This window comes from Trypanosoma theileri (genome assembly GCF_002087225.1).
Source record: "Trypanosoma theileri isolate Edinburgh chromosome Unknown TM35_Tth_22_V1, whole genome shotgun sequence".
NCBI lineage: Eukaryota > Euglenozoa > Kinetoplastea > Trypanosomatida > Trypanosomatidae > Trypanosoma > Trypanosoma theileri.
The window spans coordinates 215161-232731 of record NW_021639864.1 but is presented as its reverse complement, the minus strand read 5'-3'; the positions used below and the strand labels follow the sequence as shown (position 1 = coordinate 232731).

Genomic DNA, 17571 nt, shown 5'->3' with positions numbered 1-17571 from the left:
CCCCCTCTTTGATGACGCTCCTCCCATCACCACCACTCATTCTTTTAAGCAGAGGGATAATTTTAACGTAAATAGCCAAATATGTGAAAGTTGCATACAAACAAAAAAAGGTAAATGCAACCATAATAAAACAAACGAAAAACCATATAAAAGAATGCGCAATAATAATAGAGAATTAATGAGTCCTATATTCACCTGACTTTATTTTTTTATTTTTATTTTTTTTTTCATTAATCCGTTTTACCTCATGTTTTTTTTTTTTCTTTTTTCGTTTGAATTCTCTTGCTCATTCTTTCGATTTTTCTTCTTCTTCATCTTCTTCATCATCTTCACCATTTGTTTTTCTCAGCTGCTGTGACCACAGTTCACTATACAATCCATTGTTTTCCAAAAGTTTCTCATGTGTACCACTCTCTGCCAGACCTCCTCTACCATCTAGTACAAAGATAATATCCACATCTTTAATCGTGCTGAGACGGTGTGCAATGAGAATTATAGTTCGCTTCTTTCCATTGACTTCTTTTAATTGCTGCATCACCCGCATTTCCGTCGCACTATCTAATGCCGATGTCGCTTCATCTGCCAGAAGAATGGGTGGATTATCCAGTAAAGCCCGTGCAATAGAAACTCGTTGTTTTTCTCCACCTGAAAGTTTTAAACCACGCTCTCCCACAGAGGTTTCATATTGATTAGGCATTTTCATAATAGCATCATGAATATTCGCCAAATGAGCCGCATTCTCCACTTCCGCATCTGTAGCATCTAAACGTCCATAACGAATATTATATCGCAGGGTTTCATTAAAAAGAACTGTATCTTGTGGAACTACACCAATAGACTTTCGTAGACTTTCTAGTTGTACATCAGGAAGTGGTTGTCCATCAATAAGAATAACACCATCAGTTGGATCGTAGAAACGATAAAGTAATCGAAATATTGTACTCTTCCCACTTCCTGAAGGACCAACAAAGGCTACTGTCTTACCACCAGGAATAGTAAGAGATAAATGACGAAGTATATGTTGTTCTCCTTTACCATCAAATGTAAAAGATACATTTCGCATTTCAATTGTACCAGAAGTTAGTTTTAATGGTTTCGCATCTGGCTTTTCTTTAACAGAATTTTCAATATCCAGTAAAGCAATCATAGCTTGCATATTTTGTGTTGATGATTGTACCTCACGGTATAACATACCAAGAAAACTAAGAGGTGTATAAAGTTGCATCAGTAAAGCTTCAATAAGTACCATATCACCCACTGTCATTGTACCTGCTAATACCCCAAAAGTAGAGAGATATAATGAAACCACTGCAGCAATTATAAATATAGCATTTTGTCCAAAATTTAATAATGCCATTGATTGATCTAATCTTTTGAGTTCATGGTTCATTTTACTAGTTTCTTTAAGAATACGATCTTCTTCATGACTCTCTCTCCCAAAGTATTTTACAGTTTCATAATTAAGTAGAGAATCCACAATAAGTCCACCTACACGACTATCGCTCTTATTAAATCGATCTCTATATTGAGCCCGAAAGTTAGATATCACATATGTCCATCCAATATATGAAAATACTGCAGATAATGCGGTAATAATAAAAGCAGGACCTGCGCTTGTTTGAAGCGCTGTACACACCAACACCACTTCAAAAGCTGTTGGTAATATCATAAAAAGTAAAGCATGAGAAAGAGACCAGAATGCACGACTACCACGATCAAGATCTTTACTAAGTACACCTGTCTCTCTACCGAGATGATAGTGTAAATCAAGAGAATGTAATTTTCTAAATAATTCCATCGCTATAGTTGTTGATGCATGACTACCAACAGGAGCAAAAAGTGCAGTCTTTAACTCTTCTGTGAGTGAACTTGTAAGGCGTGTAATGCCATATGCAGTAACTAACCCAAATACACCTAATTGTAATGGACCTATAGTAGTTACAACATCTGTCACCGCAGTGGATGGTGTAAGTGTATCTACAATCATTCGAAACCAAAATGGAACCGCTACTTTTAATATTTTCGCGGCCAATACACATAAAACACTTAACACTACTAATGCTCGATACTTTGGTTCTCCTCGTGGCCATAAATGCCGCATAACATGAGTTACCACTCTGTATACTGGAATTCTACTCCACACTTCATCAGTAACAAGAGAAGTCTCTGATAACTTGGGCTTTCCTCCATTCACACCCTTCTCATTCTTTTCCTTCTTCTCCCCTTCTTCTTCTTCTTGTTGTTGTTTAGATGAACTCTCTGTGGTGGATGTCTTCTTTGGGCCAGTGGCAACTCCCCGTGATGGTTCAAGCCACGGGTGAGTGGCCTGGTGAAATCCCCGCCTGCAACTCCACAGTGAAGGCACCACAACACTATTGGTGGTTATTCTCATGTGAACATTACTGCAGTTCTCAAATCTCCTCAAGGGAAGTGTAGAGAAATGAACACCAACGCTTCTCGTACCACACAAAGGCCAATGTATCCATCGTCTTAACATGCAAGCACTACCTTGCATCACCGCCGGTAGGAAGAGACCCCTTCACAAAACAAGAAAACTAATTCAAACCCTTTATAGTAGTTAATGAGGAGAAAAACAAAAATATATATATATATACATATATGAAAGAATGAAGAAGGGGAACCAAAATACTTGGATAACATATATATATATATATACCACAGACAAACAAATCTCTCTTTGTCGTCTCATCACTCTCAGAGTCAAAGCTACCAATACCACTTTCATGTTCATCATCGTCATGGCAAAAAAAAAAAAAAAATGAAGAATAATATTTCAGCAGAGCACCAATGCAATCGCAAAGGGTGCAAATGAGTCAAAAAGTAAAATAATAATAAAATAAAAAAAAAACACTTGCTAGAGTTGCAAACAAAACACATCACATCACATCACTCCATACTCCACTCCACACTCCACACTCCAAATACAGAAAACAACAGATAGAAGAACGGTAGGAACAACTCATTACCGGCTGGGACTGTAATAACTTGTCTGTGTAGGTCCCATCTCACCTCCATGAATACCATGAGAACGAAGAGGTCTTCGCACACGAAACCGAAAAGGAACGGACGGTATGTCGTCCACAAGTTCTCCACACGCCAATCGCAAACAACACGCTTCTAAAAAATCCAACTCTGTTCTGGAGAGTGTATCGGTTGTATACCACAATCCAAGATTTCCACCCCGAGAAACGGTGCCACTCTCATCAAGGAATACAGCACGGCAAAATCCAGCCCGTGATAAATGCGAGGCAATACCATCCACACCATAAAGAAGAAGTGTCCCATCACTCGTTAACTCTAATGACACCACCGCATCAGGGAAACGGCGCACAAAGGTCCAATCATCCCGCCCTAAACCACAGTCCACACAGCACTGTACAGTACCATCCTTACTCTTCACTAACATCTTCTTGCATCTGGGGCAGTGTGCTTCCCAGAGACGGGCCTGAGAGGACAACACACGACGCGGCGGTTTACTCTCTATATAGCAGACAACCACCAAATCATCATCTTGTGTTGGCAGATTGGGAGTCCCTCCACTCCAGACACAACTTCCCTGTGAAAACTGGGTTGGTGGTAATTCAGGTCGTTCTTCTGATAATCGTTCATGTTTAACATGGAAAGAACCAATACCTGTTTCTCCCTTTACGGAAGATACAGACTCAGGGGAAGGAGTAAAAGCCCCACAATCGTCACCATCATCAGCTAGTTGAGTAGAGTCTATAATTTCTGTTACTTGTCTTTTCTTTTGATCTCGTGATACATCACCACTACGGTAACCTCCATCTGCATCTAAAATAACTAAACGTGTCCCTGGTGGCATCTGTGATAAAACATGAAGCTGCCAACAGTCTATTTCAAGAGTAGAAGCCGCTACACGTTGTTCACATACGGGACAAGGTGCCATTGGGTCTCGCATAGAACGACATTTTTCCAACAAAGCAATCCATGACTTTAAATCGCAACATTGAACATGACGACAACTTTTACTTCGAACAGGATACTCCATCGCTAACCGAGAATATGGACAGATAAGAGAAAATTCAATTGTCGATACTTCAACTCCATCACCACCTAATGTCCCAAAGGCTATATCCCATACTCGTTGGCGATGTGTTTGAAGTAACTTACTATTAATCCCGTTTTTTCCTCCATTTACCTCATTAAGAATTCGTTGTTTTAGATTTAATGAACTCTCAGAGTATAGGGCAGAGGGGTTTGAAATCCCACTTGTATGTTTATGATGTCCATGTGAACGTGTCTCATTCTGACGAGCACCAAATAAACTAGCTAACGAGCCTGACGATTGAGCATTTCCTCGATTTGATGAACGTGGTGGCATCAATGGTACTCTCGTTTATTTAATAGTAGTAGTAGTATTATTAGTAGTAGTAGTAGTAATAATGGAATTCTATGGATTAGTCTTCGAATTTTAAAGGCTTTCTCTTCTTATGCTGTTGTTGCTGCTGCACCTCCTGCCCAGAAGAGGGGAGCTGAGCTGGAAGCCAGTTCCTCCCCTATTACTTTGTGTAGAAACACAATCACGCCAACAAGGGGGAAGAAAGTAAGACCCCTCAGTAATAATAATAAAAGAAAAAGATGAGAGAAGAAAAAAAAAAAAAAATAATAATAATAATAATAATAACAAAGACACAGAAATAATGTAACCAAACCAAGAGAAGCAAATAAGGATTTAACATATGGGTGTACACAATATGTGTTTGCTGTCAAAATATTTTACATTGATTTTTTTTTTTTAAAAAAAAGGGGGTTTGTAGTTGTCATTTCTTCTTTCAATTTATTCGTGCTAATAAATATTTTTCCCAGATGTACACATGAAGTGATACTTAATAAGCTAAAAAAAAAAAAAACCGGTTGGTAAACTGTGGAAAGGAAAAGATGATGAAAAAACAAGGAAGTAAGAAATAAAAAAACTGAAAGAAACTTCACACTTTGACTCGCCCTTTCCTCTTTTCTCAGTTACTGGTAATACACAATTCATCATTTTGTTGTTCTTGTCGTTTCACTTCCCCCCACCCCCACCCACTTGTTCCACTTCAATGATGTTTATTTTATTTTTTCTTTTTCTTTTTTTTTTTTCTCTTCTGTGGTCATGAAAATCGGGTTCCTGCAACCTGTAGGAGGTCCCTTAGTCATCTCGAAGGGCATAAGCCCATCTGCCGCGGCTCACACCAAACATGAGGAGAGAAAAACACCAAGCATAATATAAACCCACTAACGCCGTTGGCTGCAAAAGTGCCTTTGTACGGAGACCGTGAAGTACAAACTGTGCAGAGGCACAAATCGCAGCTATGGAAGCGTATGCATTAGAGAGAGTGGCATCAAACTTATAACTATAAGCGGCAACAGCACCTACAGTAGTGTTAAAGGCACCAGTAAATAACATCATACGACGTTGTGTTAAATACCAGGCTTGAACAGATCCTATTGCATTTAATGCGGAGAACAAAGAGACTTGATAAACGAATGGGATAAAGTACATTATTATTCCCTATCTTTATAGAGAATAGTTACTCCTATTCTCACAAAAAGAGAAAAAGAGAGAGAAAAGGAGAGAAAAGGAGAGGAAAAAAACAGAAATCATGTTCCTCTCAAACCCAAATTATGTTCGTTATAATATTATTTAAATCTGAGATGTATAAAATACAAAAAAAAAGGCATTGAGAATGAAAGAGGAGGAAGATGTCAAGTGGAAAGGCACTAGAATGTGTCCATCATTATTAGTAATTTTTTTTTTTTTGCACAATCTCATGATTTCCACTATTTCTTTTGAACTCATCGTTCTTTTGCAAACACCCGCCCCCTTCACCTTACTTCACCTCACCTCTCTTTCCTTCTTTTCTTCCCTCTATCACACACACACACACAGAGAGAGAGAGAGAGAAAGAGTCAACACAGTCACATATACACACACACATACACTCCATTTCTCATTTCTCTTCTCTAGTTGTAGTAACACTCCCCAAGTGCAGCGAGAAAAGCGGAAATTGACAGTCGCCGCCGCCACGACGAAGTTGCAACGCCGCACGTTGGTGAATTACTATTCACATCCGGTGGCGAGTACGCCTCTAAGAAGAGTGGCGAGTGACTCGGACTCGGCACAAACACCTCCACCTCCTCACACGAATTGCGACCCCGCACTGGAGTACACAAGGAGGCTGAAGAACCAACACCAATACCAACACTAGTACGAGTACTACCCACACTAACACTTCTACCAACATTCATACAAGACTCACCAGGAAGTACACCGTGCGGGGTTTCCAATAATGGTGCTACGGCATCATAGCAAGCAGAAGCTTGACCAAATATGAGATTCGGTCTTCGTGCCTGTGTGCAGAGGACATGATATGCCAAAAGGGCTATACGAGCAAAAAAAGGTTCTGCGCCTTGACGCCATGTAGTCTCCGAAATTACTCGAGACGCAAAGCGAAAGTATGGAGAAAGTGATAAAATCTCATCACGGCGTAAATCACGTGCCAAAATAGGTGCCTCACGCCTGGGAATTGAAGATCGTCTTCTACCTCCCCTTGACCATGAGCGACTCTTGCTATTGCCTCTGATCTTATTATTACTCTTGTTATTATTGCTGTCCTTGCTTGTACTGTCAACTGTGTTATCGTTGTTGTTGTTGTTGGTATTATTATTATTATTATTATTATTATTATTATTATTATTATTATTATTATTATTATCTCCTCCGCAAGCTAACACTGGAACATCAAAAGCCTGAGGAACCAAACATTCCGTAAGAAACGCGAACCATCTACCAACAGATTCTTCATTTGCTTCTGCATGCTGTTTAAGACGCAAGAGTTCCACTATAAGAGGAAGTAAAGATGCCGCAAAATCACCTTGACCATCCAATCTCTTCCCCCTATATTCATTAAAGACAGAATCAAGAGCATCCACTACGACACCGTATAGAACAGCACTATAGCTAGCTATCTGGAGTACACACTCTAAAACCTGTTCCTGAAGAAGATGTGGATAACTATATTGTGCGGCAGAGTTGTTGTTTAAAGATAATCGTAAAAGGCATGTACAGATATCTCTTAGATCTTCTTTTTGAGAAGCCCATGCAGTCGCACGCACTACAGCTTTTGTATTCGTTCCCACATCTTGTGTTAAGTTGGGTGCTGTTAACCATTGAAGCACATCTAAACAATAACCTAATCGACGTGCAGGAGAGTCGTGCATACCAAGCCACACCCCTTCTTCACGTAGTCGTTTAACTCGCAATTGGGTTGAAGAAGAAGAAGAAGGCGACGACGACAACGGAGAATTTTCACGCCCTCCTTTTACTCCCACACGCAATGAAGATGGAGAAGCATCTTTTTTTTTCTTTGGAGGTGATCCACGGTTATTACTACGCACAGATGAAGATACCCGAATCGTATCTTTAGCAATACTGTATAACTCATCTCGAAGTGTTAACACTAATCCCTCACCTGACATTTTGTCTAATACACGGGCACGTAATTTTGGTTCTGCAAATGATGACATACTCACAAGAGCTGCTAATCCACGTAATGTTAACCCTTTCGTCATGGCACTAACTCCCGCACGGCCAGAAACTATATCCATCATCAATCGTTCTTTTTTTTGGTAAACCATCATAGTAATACCATCATATTTTGATGAACATACGGCTGGTGGTAAGGCTACATCTAAGAGGAATTCTATGAGGTAACACTCTTGTAAGGATTCTAGAAAAGGAATTGTAACTGGAAAAGATTGCCAATATGATGCAAGTTCACTAAGTTCTGTTTCAATATCACGTAGTTCGTTATCAGGTGATAATACTTCCAATTTTCTAGCCTCACCACATACGAAACATAACATTCCCAATAGTGACATGTTTGATGTAATCATTGTACGCAAAGACGGGGATTCATTAGCATAGACTAAAAATGTCTCTACACATTTACTCAAAATTAGAATGAGCTCTTTTTTCGGTTTATAAGTTGGTGTAGGAAATGTTGAAATAAGAAAAGAACTTCTTCGCATCGTTGTTGTTGTTGTTGTTGTATTATTGATGGTATTAGTGCTACTACTGATATTTCCACGTCTGTTCATATCACGTGTGGTGGTGGTGGTGGTGGAAGAGGAAGAGGAGGAGGATGATGTTATTGACCGAGATGGGATAACACGACCTCTGCGTGTAGCCTTTATGAGATACTTTGTGTCTCTCCACGTTAATGTGTATGCATGATTGAGTAGTTTTAACACATCTGCCGCTGCCTTTCGATTTCGAAGTATCATCTTTGCATCTAACTTTCTTACAACTGTGAGGAACTGTCGGGATGTTAATTGTCCATCCAGATTCACTACATCCTCCTGTGAAGAGGAAACGGATGCTCCTGCAGGACGCAGTGTGGTACTGCGAGTTCCTGTACTAGAGACACTCATACTGTTCTTACACTCTGTGTTGGTTACTGTAATCCATGGAGACTCTTCACTATCCTCCAAGGCATCCCAGTCACGGGGTGAGGAGACGAGTGAGTGTGTTGGGGAGCCACCGGGTGATGGGTATGCCATGATGATCACATCTTCCTCTGTGAACTCTGGCTGGGCGGCGATCAGTCTGGCGTGCAGTTGCTGTAGTGCTATCTGGAGAAATCCATCCTCCTCCTCTTCATCCTCAGGATCAGGCGTTTTTTTTCTGATCGGGCTTTTCTTCATTTCCAATCTAAATACAGACACCCAGTGAAAGAAAGAATATATATATATATATATTGTTATAAATAAATAAATAAATAAATAAATAAGAATGAAAGAGGGGGAAACAAAGAAACTCTTCTTTATTGTTTTCCAGCTCTTGCCCAAGACGTGAGTCACCACCTTCTACCTCAATCCCACGTTGGCCTTACATATCGTTGTTGTTGTTGATGATATAAAAGAAAAAAAAAAGAAAAAAAAAAAGAGTCAGAAATAAATAAACCAAAACACATGTATAATGCGTTAACGCAGAGAATATTAATATTCATAACCTTAACTGAACAACGGATGAAAGAGAAGAGAAAAAAAAAATAAAAAAAAAAAGCCAACCTGTAGAAATAATCCCAAATGTTTTTTTTTATTTTAGATTGCATAATGATAACCACTGAAGGAGAGATGATATTCATCATGCGAAACCCAAATGATGTTTTTTTTTTTTTATTTTTGCAAAAAGAAAATCGTTTAAAAGAAAGCAATCATAAAAATAAATAAGAAAAACATAATAACAATAACAATAATATTAATAATAAAACTCTCAGGGTTCCTTGATAGGAAGTGACCACGCTGTCTCAGTATCAAGATCAGCAGTATTGAGACTTTTTATGTAATCAACAATTTTTTCGAGACCCTCTTTCATGGATATTCTCGGATTCCATCCCACTAACTCTTTTGCCTTCTCATAGGAGCCAAGCACACGTTTTTCCACTTCACCCTCAATAAGGTTTTGATCTAGTGGATATGAACCTTTACTCAAGTGAGAATACGCATTCCAAAAAGACTTGGCATTTTGAAAATATGGTTTTATATCTTTCCTGTTTGTTATCTCTGCCACCATGTCAAACATCTCTCTTGTGGAGTATGATTTCCCCGACGCGACATTTACAATTTCACATTTGGCCCTCGCTGCGGTCATGAGAAGTTCTGCTAAATTAATAAGATCCATGATGTACACATAATCTCGCTGTTGTTTACCCGTTCCATGCAATACCGGACGACGTCCACGCACCAACTCTCTTGCAATGTATGAAGTAAATGGTGGACTACGACGACGTACATCCTGGTGAGGACCATAGACATTGAAAAAACGCATAATCACAAAGTCCATCCCATACGATACACCAAAGGATTTTACTAATAACTCTGCTTGATATTTTGTGAGGGGATAAATTAATTTCGGTGTGACTGGGAGACTTTCCACTAAAATAGGTTCAGAATTGTTTTCATACACAGCTGATGTACTGGAGAAAATAAAACGACGCACACCAGCCAATCGAGAGGCTTCCAAAGCACTTGCAGCTCCAGCAATATTTACATCCGCTGCATATCGAGGATTTTGCTGACACACTGGTAAAGCACTTATAGCTGCAAAATGAAATACGGTATCAACACCTTCATAAAATTTATATGTACGTTCATCAAGCACATCTGCTAATACAAACATACCAAATCGTTTTCCATTAACTATTAAGTTATCCTTATATCCAAACGCCATATTATCTAAAAGAATTACTTCATAACCTTGACGATGGAAATGTACACCAAGTTGTGAACCAATAAATCCCGCACCACCTGTAATGAGAATACGAAGAGGTCGGTTGTTTTTATCCCGTTTTCGCTTTTCCATTGGAGGAAAACGTGTGTAGATGATTCTTGGCGGCTCAAACCTCGCGGGATTCACGCCTGTTGCGGGGTTCTGCACATCTACACCCGGTTTGTGTTGCACATTCAGTGCGCTGCCTTCCACGTCGAAGAAAATATACACAAGGGACACACCGAAAAGTGATGTTAATATCAATACGGAGAGGAATAGCAACTTGCGGGTGCGAGGGATTTTCATTTTTTCAAGAGTCTTCTTTTTCTTTTTTTTTTTTTNCCGGGGAGGAGACCATTGGGGAGCAATTTATGCACCATTACGTTTTTTTTTTCTTGGTTTTTCTTTCGTTCCATTATTCTTTTTTTTTTTTTTTTGTTAAGGAACATTTTCTGTTTCTGTGTGGGTGTGGGTGTGACCTCTAATTGGTGAGTTTGGTTTTTTTTGTTTTTTTTTTTTCATTTTTGTAATGAAAGGATGGATAGCAGAGAGTCAGATAGATAAAGATAGAAAGAGAGAAATAAATAAATATACAAAGAAATAAGAAGAGCGAGACCAAGACAAAAAAGAAACAAAAAAAGGAACAGAGTAACAAGAATTAAAAAACAAAGATGGAAAAAGAGAGAAAAAAAAGATTAGGCCGTCAAGCCTAGAAGGTTGTTTCAGTTCATTCAGAGAAACAATACTGTCAACTCGAGCAAAAATAGAAAAAAAAAACTTTAAATAAAAAAAAAAAGAAAGGTAATGAGAAATATAGAGAAATAGATAGATAAATAGACGCAGTAAATGAGAATTGAAGGAGGGATGCATGTAGGAATTATTTTTCGTTCTGTTTCCCTCTTCATTTCCTATGTTCGTTGTTCTTTATGCGGTACCAGTGTGATACACTCTCACTCCACACCTCACATAAATACCCAAATATAAATATATATATATAATAATCCTACTTACTTGCCCTCTTTTTTTAGAGACGCAGAAAAAACTGAAATAAGCAAAAACAAAAAAAAAAAGAAAGAACAGAGAAAAGATTTCTCTCTCGTTTAGTACGATAGGTGGAATGCAGCTGGTGCGTGCTCTAACATCCGCCGTCTTCGTGCCTCTTCTTCCACACGTTCACGTAAATGACGCAGTAACGCCACACGCACGACTTTATCCAAAGCGTAGGCGTAATCCAAATGTTGATCCATTGGTGTATTCATCTCATTATCTGTATTTGATACTTCCATCTTATCAGGGACTCGGCAGGGAATTCCAAGGTACTCACACACTTGCAAACACCCACGACGATTTAGCGACAAGTAAAGCAATTCACCCGCTTCCTTTAAGAGAGAGTCACTAAATTGACGTGAACCACGCGACCCAAGGCCGGATGCGAGAATATCTTTACTCTCAATAACTTCTTTACAAGATGGACAAGTCACTGTAGTCCCTGCGGCGACATCACTGGCCGCCAACCAACCATCACAACTTGGCACCGGACACGCCACTCGCACCGTCCGCTGTACTCCTTGATATTCCTCCAGGAGATCTGTCATGAGTCGCTCAATCACTTCCAGTACTTCCTCAGCTCCTCGTGATTCGGTTTCAGTGGAGAAGATGCGGATCGCGTGAAGGCCTTCACGATATAAGAAAACGCGGCAGTTATCACCACGGAGCCACATGGCATCATTCCAACGATTATGTTCATCATCGGCTTCAAAAAGACGGTAGTCATCTAATACGTTTTCATCCTTTTCCTCTGCTAAAACACTATGTGGTTCATGAAGAACAATAACTTGAAGATATTGGTGAAGTTGTGCTTGCAAACGCCACCACATTTCATTTGGGAGAAGATTAAACTCAAACATTACTTTCGCTCCACGATTAAAAAGAATTGGAGAAAGTTTTTTTAGACTATTTGGAGCATCATAAGGAGAGAGACTTGGTACAAAGTAACGTATAACTTTATGTTCATTAAGAATAGGATGTCCTTGTTCAGGATCTATAGGTGTTTCCTCTTGCAGTATAGCTAATTCATCACATGGTACATCCACAGGATAAAGTAAATTGAGAGCAGTGAGAAGTTGCATAGCCATTTTAAAATCTGAATCATCCGGTTCTCGACCCAAGGCATCTTGTAAAGGAAGACGAAAAAGAATACGAACCAATGGCCATCGAAGGAAACCTTTACTCATGAGATGCATATCTGCAGCTTCTGCTTGACTTACAGTATATTCAAGACCTCCTATAATACTGCGAAGGTGTAGTGGTGTATGAAGTACGTGAGCGTATGAAAATAACGCCGCAGCAAGACGACTTAACCATAAAGGATGCAATATTATAAATGTATTCTCTGATAAACGGTATGAATTAAAAAGATAAATCATATTCCAACTTTGCATTAGACGAGCAATTTGAAGAAGTTCTGTATCGGATTCTACACCAAATTGAACTGCAGAATGTACGAATTCTCCTAATGGCATTAGTATTTTTTGTGGAAATCGTTTTTTCTTTTCAGTTACTTCATCTATTAATCGAATGTGTCTCCCAGGTATACCAGCTGAAGGAAAATCAATATCCTCTACACACTCTTTGTGGGCTACCTCAGCAAAGAAATGAAGTAAAGCACTTATTTTTCCTCCAGATAAATGTCGTAATCCTCCAGCCGCAATGAGGTAACGACCTTTACACGACACAGCAAAATTGCCTATAATTTCGTTAGTAATTGGTAAACCAGTATTGGGATCTACAACTGCAATACGTCGCATAAATCCCATAATTTTATCCTCTACTTTTGAGAGTATTCTCTCTACACTACGTTGTCCTTGAACTCGAAGTTCATCAAGATGTGTAGCCACAAGAGCTACTTTTGCTCGTGGATATTTGGCGTATACTTCTGCAATCCACTTATACAACCGTTGTTCTTCACTGGCACTGATACCTGAACTCTGGAAATCCTGTTCCACTGCTGATATCTTCCACACTAAGAGAAAAATAGATCGATCAGTAAGAAATAGTGAGTTTGAATGATACGCTTCTTGACCAGCAAAATCAGAAAAGACAAGTTGAACGTGATCATTACCAACACGAACACTTTGAATGCGTACTTCCACTCCAGTTGTCGTCTTTACATCTGGAAGTCTTTTAAAGAAATATGGCTCAGATTCAAAACACTTACGAAGGGATGTCTTCCCCACTTCCTGATGACCCAGTAAAACAAGTTTACGACGAAATATTTGTTTATTCGGATAACGTTGTCTGGAATACATATGTTTAGCAGCTTGAAGTAATGAATCACGTAAATGAGGATCTACATGTTGGTGTTTGTCATCCAATAAAACAGAAGTTGTACTATTCCCGAGAGAATGCGAATCCACAACAGAACCCATAGTAAGATATCGAGTTAAAACACTCCCATATCCCATTTTACCCAATCCTTGTAGTTGCTGATCCACATCACGGAGATTTGATGCGTCAGTTGAACTTTTACCTTCAACTGTATTAGATGAATCCTTCACAGATTGTGAGAATGAAGAATCTTGAAGAGTTGGGCCTTGAGAATGATCCTCTGCAAATTCTGATTCTTTCACCTTCTCAGTATTTTCCTTAACTTCCCCATGCGGCTTTAACGCTATTGATGATCCCTCTTGCAAAGGATTGCTATGTAAATCTGACTGAAGCTTTTCACCACTGCCAATCTCTGATGGCAACTCCGAACCCTTTGCTTTATTTATACTACTCTCTTCAACCTTAGCTCCTGGATTACTTGATTCATCATTTTTAGCTTCTCCCACAACAGTAATTGGTATATCAGCTGTGTTTGGTTCATTAACAGCAGTGGGTTCATCATTTTTAGCCTCTCCGAGAGCAGTAGTTGGTTTATCACACATTTTTTCTCCCCCAACTGTAGAATGGGATGGAATAGAAACGCACGCAGTCTCTATTTTTTCTTCTGGCGCCAGAGGCGTCCTATGGTTGTCTTCCGTGTTCGTCGACGCCTCTTCTTGAACCTTCTCGCTGTGGGTTTCCGCCCCTGCAGAAGAGAGAACCGGCACGACGTCAGCGCCAATGCCTGACATTAGTTAGAATAAAAACAGAGCCGAACGCACAGAAAAGACCTATTCAAAAGTTGATATATATATATATATATATATATATATATATATGCGTGTATAATTAATTCTCTTCCTGTGTTTTGGTCTTAGGACCAGTGTGAGTCCTGCCTAATGAACCAAAAGGAAACGAAATAGAAAATAATAGTAATTAAAATACAGAGTAGGAAAGGTAACATGGTGCAGCATTGGGGTGTAAGGAAAGAATAATAATAAAAAGAAAAACACTGTATAAAGGAAAAGCACAAAGAAAAAAAGTAAGTTGTAGAGATGAGAAATTTTTTCCTCTTTTCTAGTTTTGTTTTTCTCGACTCTCCGTCGTTCAGTTAGCACTATATAAATAAAAATATATAACGGAAATATGTAGAAAAAAAAACACCAAATTAGAGGTGGGAAGGCAAATGTAAACCGATGAAATGCTGTTTTGGCTATTCTTTCATACAAACACATTCCTTTTGCCTTCTTTTTCTAGGGACATGCATGGCAAAAAAAAAAAAAAATTCTTCTTGTTTTTATTTCGTATCCGTTAACATCAGCCTTTCTTTTTTCTTCTTCTTCTTCACACTCTCAGTCTTGTCTCTTGTATGTGTGTGCGGGTGTTTTTTTTTTTTTTTTTAAGTTATTGTTTCTACTGAATAACTGCGCCATCTCTTATTTCTACAAAAAGTGTAAAAACATGAATGTGGAACCCACCTTAATATTTGCAGTCATACTTGCCTCAGAGGTGGAGGATGCGTTTAGGTACAAGAAAGAAAAGAAAAAAACTCAGTTATACCCATGTACAAACACAAACACATACAAGCATACATGCGTACATGCATGTATGCTTGTATGGGTTAGGAAATCAAAGGAATGAAATTTTAAAAAAAAAGATAATGATGAAGTAGCAGACTCAACATCAATATTAAATACGAAAAGGTGAGAGGAAAGAAGATTGATTGATATGTCATTACACAGTACGGTTAAGGAATTGCACAACGCACGTAGCATTAATGTCCATCAATATTAAATTCTTTTCTTCTCCCTGCTATATATATATATATATATATATATATATACATATTACTTTCTTTTTTTTTTCTTTCATTCTCTTCGTTTTTCCTTCGTTTTTTCTTTCTTTTCAGTCATCCCCATAGACACACTCTTCCACTTACTTTTTCTCGCATCTACCACTCTTTACGTATATAACTCATTACGAGTATGTGAATAAGTGTGTACATTCTTTTCCCCTTATGCTATGTCATACAATACATTCTCTGTCATTCGAAAGAAGGAAACATCTGGCAGAACACATTAATTTAATCACATATTACTCACTAATATCCAAATAATTCTTTCTTTATTGATTCCTCACTTCTTTTCACCATTTTCTATCTTACTTCTAGCTCATTACACCGTATTTTTCCTTCTTCTTTTCTTTCTCTTACTCTACCTGCCCATATGGAGATAATAACATCGGCACCTCCGACAAGGCCCACGACACACTCCATGGGCAAGAAGATGGAAAAACGAGTAGAGTAAATACAAATACGGAGAAAGGGTATACTTTCTTCTTTTTTTCTTTTTTTTTTTTAAAGAATAGCAATGATACAAAATGAAGTAACGAGGAAAAAGTATGTATATCGACGCCGAAATAATAATAAAAAAAACATCGGATAGAAGAAAAACCGTACTGAAGCTACGAAACAAATGGTTCTGAGTAGAAACTCCCAGAGGCAAAAAAAAACAAAAAAGAACATATGCCCATTTTTTGCAATACATTAGTTGTATAGAAAGATTTTTTTTTTTCAATCGGAATTGCCTTTTTTTTTCTTTCTTCTTTTACTTTTCCTTTTTTGACTTGCCTTCATGACCACTGTTGTTGAATATTCTACCTTAGCAAAAGAGATTCTGTAAATACCGTCACTATAGCCGCTATCATCGTCAAACCTCATCACCGCCAATACACTATTACCATTATACTTAACGCTTACAAGAAATACTCTGGCATTGTGGTCTTTGCCTGTTCTCGTGCCTCATCTGGTGCTGCCTCAAAAAGTTTAAAGTTTTTATTGAGGTGTTCATCTAATTCTAATATCGACGCCACGTTTTGGCAGCGATAGCAGTAATTTGGTGCTGACCATACTGTCACGAGAGTATCGCCGAACATCACTCTGTACCCCTCCATAACCAGTTGATGAGATCGGCAGAGGAGCTCTAGCTTGTTGGTCTCAAGGAAGTTGCGGACGACCTCCTCGCCGTAGAGATAGCCGGCACCTCGGGGGGAGAGGCCCCAGCCGTCGATCTCCTCCGGGTCCGACCAGAGAAGATCACACATCGCCCCCTCATGCGGGACCTCGCAGCGCCGCTCAATCGCCTCCATCTGACTGACAGTGGAGATCATAGGCGAGAGACCCGCATGCACGCACAAGATCTTCTCCTCCACCACACATACAAGTGGAAGAAGGTCAAAAACATCTGTGCAATAGCGCCAAACATTGACACTGCCATATTTGCGTAAACATTCATCGTAAAAACCGTATACTTGTGTAATTTGGCGTGATTCATGGTTTCCACGCAGGAGTGCCACACGATTGGTATATTTTACCTTAAGGGCAAGGAGAAGTAGAAAAGTCTCTACTCCATGGTGTCCACGATCTACATAGTCACCCATGAAAACGTAGTTTACATCAGGAACATCCCCACCCACACGGAACATCTCAATCAAATCAAAAAATTGAGCATGAATATCACCAACAATAGTACATGGGGCACGTATAACGTGGGTGTTGGATTCTGCATCAAGGATGACACGGGCTCTGGTGCACAACTTCATCACCTCAGCTTCTCGGGGACACATCCCCTTGCTGACAGTTTCCAGAAACTGATCAATTGAATCCATAAGCCGTTTATTCTCACTAAGAGTTGGTTTAATTCTAAAACCTTATTCTTTGAAGTAGAAGCAAAAGAAAAAGAAAAAAAAAAAAGAAAAAAGAAAAAAGCCACATATTTCCAGAGAGTAATAATATCAATAATAAGTGTATTTGTTATTCTTGTTGGATTATTATGGTTGTTCTGATTCTGGTAGAACCAATCGTAGAAATAGCGATAGCAGCACTAGTAATGCCACCAGTACGAACTAGATAA

At 38.9% G+C, this 17571-nt stretch overlaps 7 protein-coding genes across 7 annotated transcripts; all 7 read right to left on the bottom strand.

Annotated features, from left to right (window-relative positions):
* Nucleotides 1-286: 286 nt before the first annotated feature.
* Nucleotides 287-2497, bottom strand: TM35_000222030 (ABC transporter; the record flags this gene model as incomplete). Its single annotated transcript, XM_029027250.1, has 1 exon — nucleotides 287-2497. One exon carries the CDS (start codon nucleotides 2495-2497, stop codon nucleotides 287-289), a length of 2211 nt encoding a protein of 736 aa, XP_028881470.1.
* Nucleotides 2498-2983: 486 nt separating this feature from the next.
* TM35_000222020 (uncharacterized protein) lies at nucleotides 2984-4363 on the bottom strand (the record flags this gene model as incomplete). Its single annotated transcript, XM_029027249.1, has 1 exon — nucleotides 2984-4363. One exon carries the CDS (start codon nucleotides 4361-4363, stop codon nucleotides 2984-2986), a length of 1380 nt encoding a protein of 459 aa, XP_028881469.1.
* An 807-nt stretch (nucleotides 4364-5170) lies between these two features.
* TM35_000222010 (uncharacterized protein) lies at nucleotides 5171-5524 on the bottom strand (the record flags this gene model as incomplete). Its single annotated transcript, XM_029027248.1, has 1 exon — nucleotides 5171-5524. One exon carries the CDS (start codon nucleotides 5522-5524, stop codon nucleotides 5171-5173), a length of 354 nt encoding a protein of 117 aa, XP_028881468.1.
* A 461-nt stretch (nucleotides 5525-5985) lies between these two features.
* TM35_000222000 (uncharacterized protein) lies at nucleotides 5986-8727 on the bottom strand (the record flags this gene model as incomplete). Its single annotated transcript, XM_029027247.1, has 1 exon — nucleotides 5986-8727. The coding sequence occupies one exon, from the start codon at nucleotides 8725-8727 to the stop codon at nucleotides 5986-5988; it is 2742 nt and encodes a 913-aa protein (XP_028881467.1).
* A 571-nt stretch (nucleotides 8728-9298) lies between these two features.
* On the bottom strand, nucleotides 9299-10600 carry TM35_000221990 (uDP-glucose 4-epimerase; the record flags this gene model as incomplete). Its single annotated transcript, XM_029027246.1, has 1 exon — nucleotides 9299-10600. One exon carries the CDS (start codon nucleotides 10598-10600, stop codon nucleotides 9299-9301), a length of 1302 nt encoding a protein of 433 aa, XP_028881466.1.
* A 794-nt stretch (nucleotides 10601-11394) lies between these two features.
* Nucleotides 11395-14412, bottom strand: TM35_000221980 (pleckstrin domain-containing protein; the record flags this gene model as incomplete). The annotated part of the gene is made up of 1 exon (XM_029027245.1): nucleotides 11395-14412. One exon carries the CDS (start codon nucleotides 14410-14412, stop codon nucleotides 11395-11397), a length of 3018 nt encoding a protein of 1005 aa, XP_028881465.1.
* Nucleotides 14413-16414: 2002 nt separating this feature from the next.
* TM35_000221970 (protein phosphatase 2A catalytic subunit) lies at nucleotides 16415-17326 on the bottom strand (the record flags this gene model as incomplete). The annotated part of the gene is made up of 1 exon (XM_029027244.1): nucleotides 16415-17326. The coding sequence occupies one exon, from the start codon at nucleotides 17324-17326 to the stop codon at nucleotides 16415-16417; it is 912 nt and encodes a 303-aa protein (XP_028881464.1).
* Nucleotides 17327-17571: the final 245 nt, after the last annotated feature.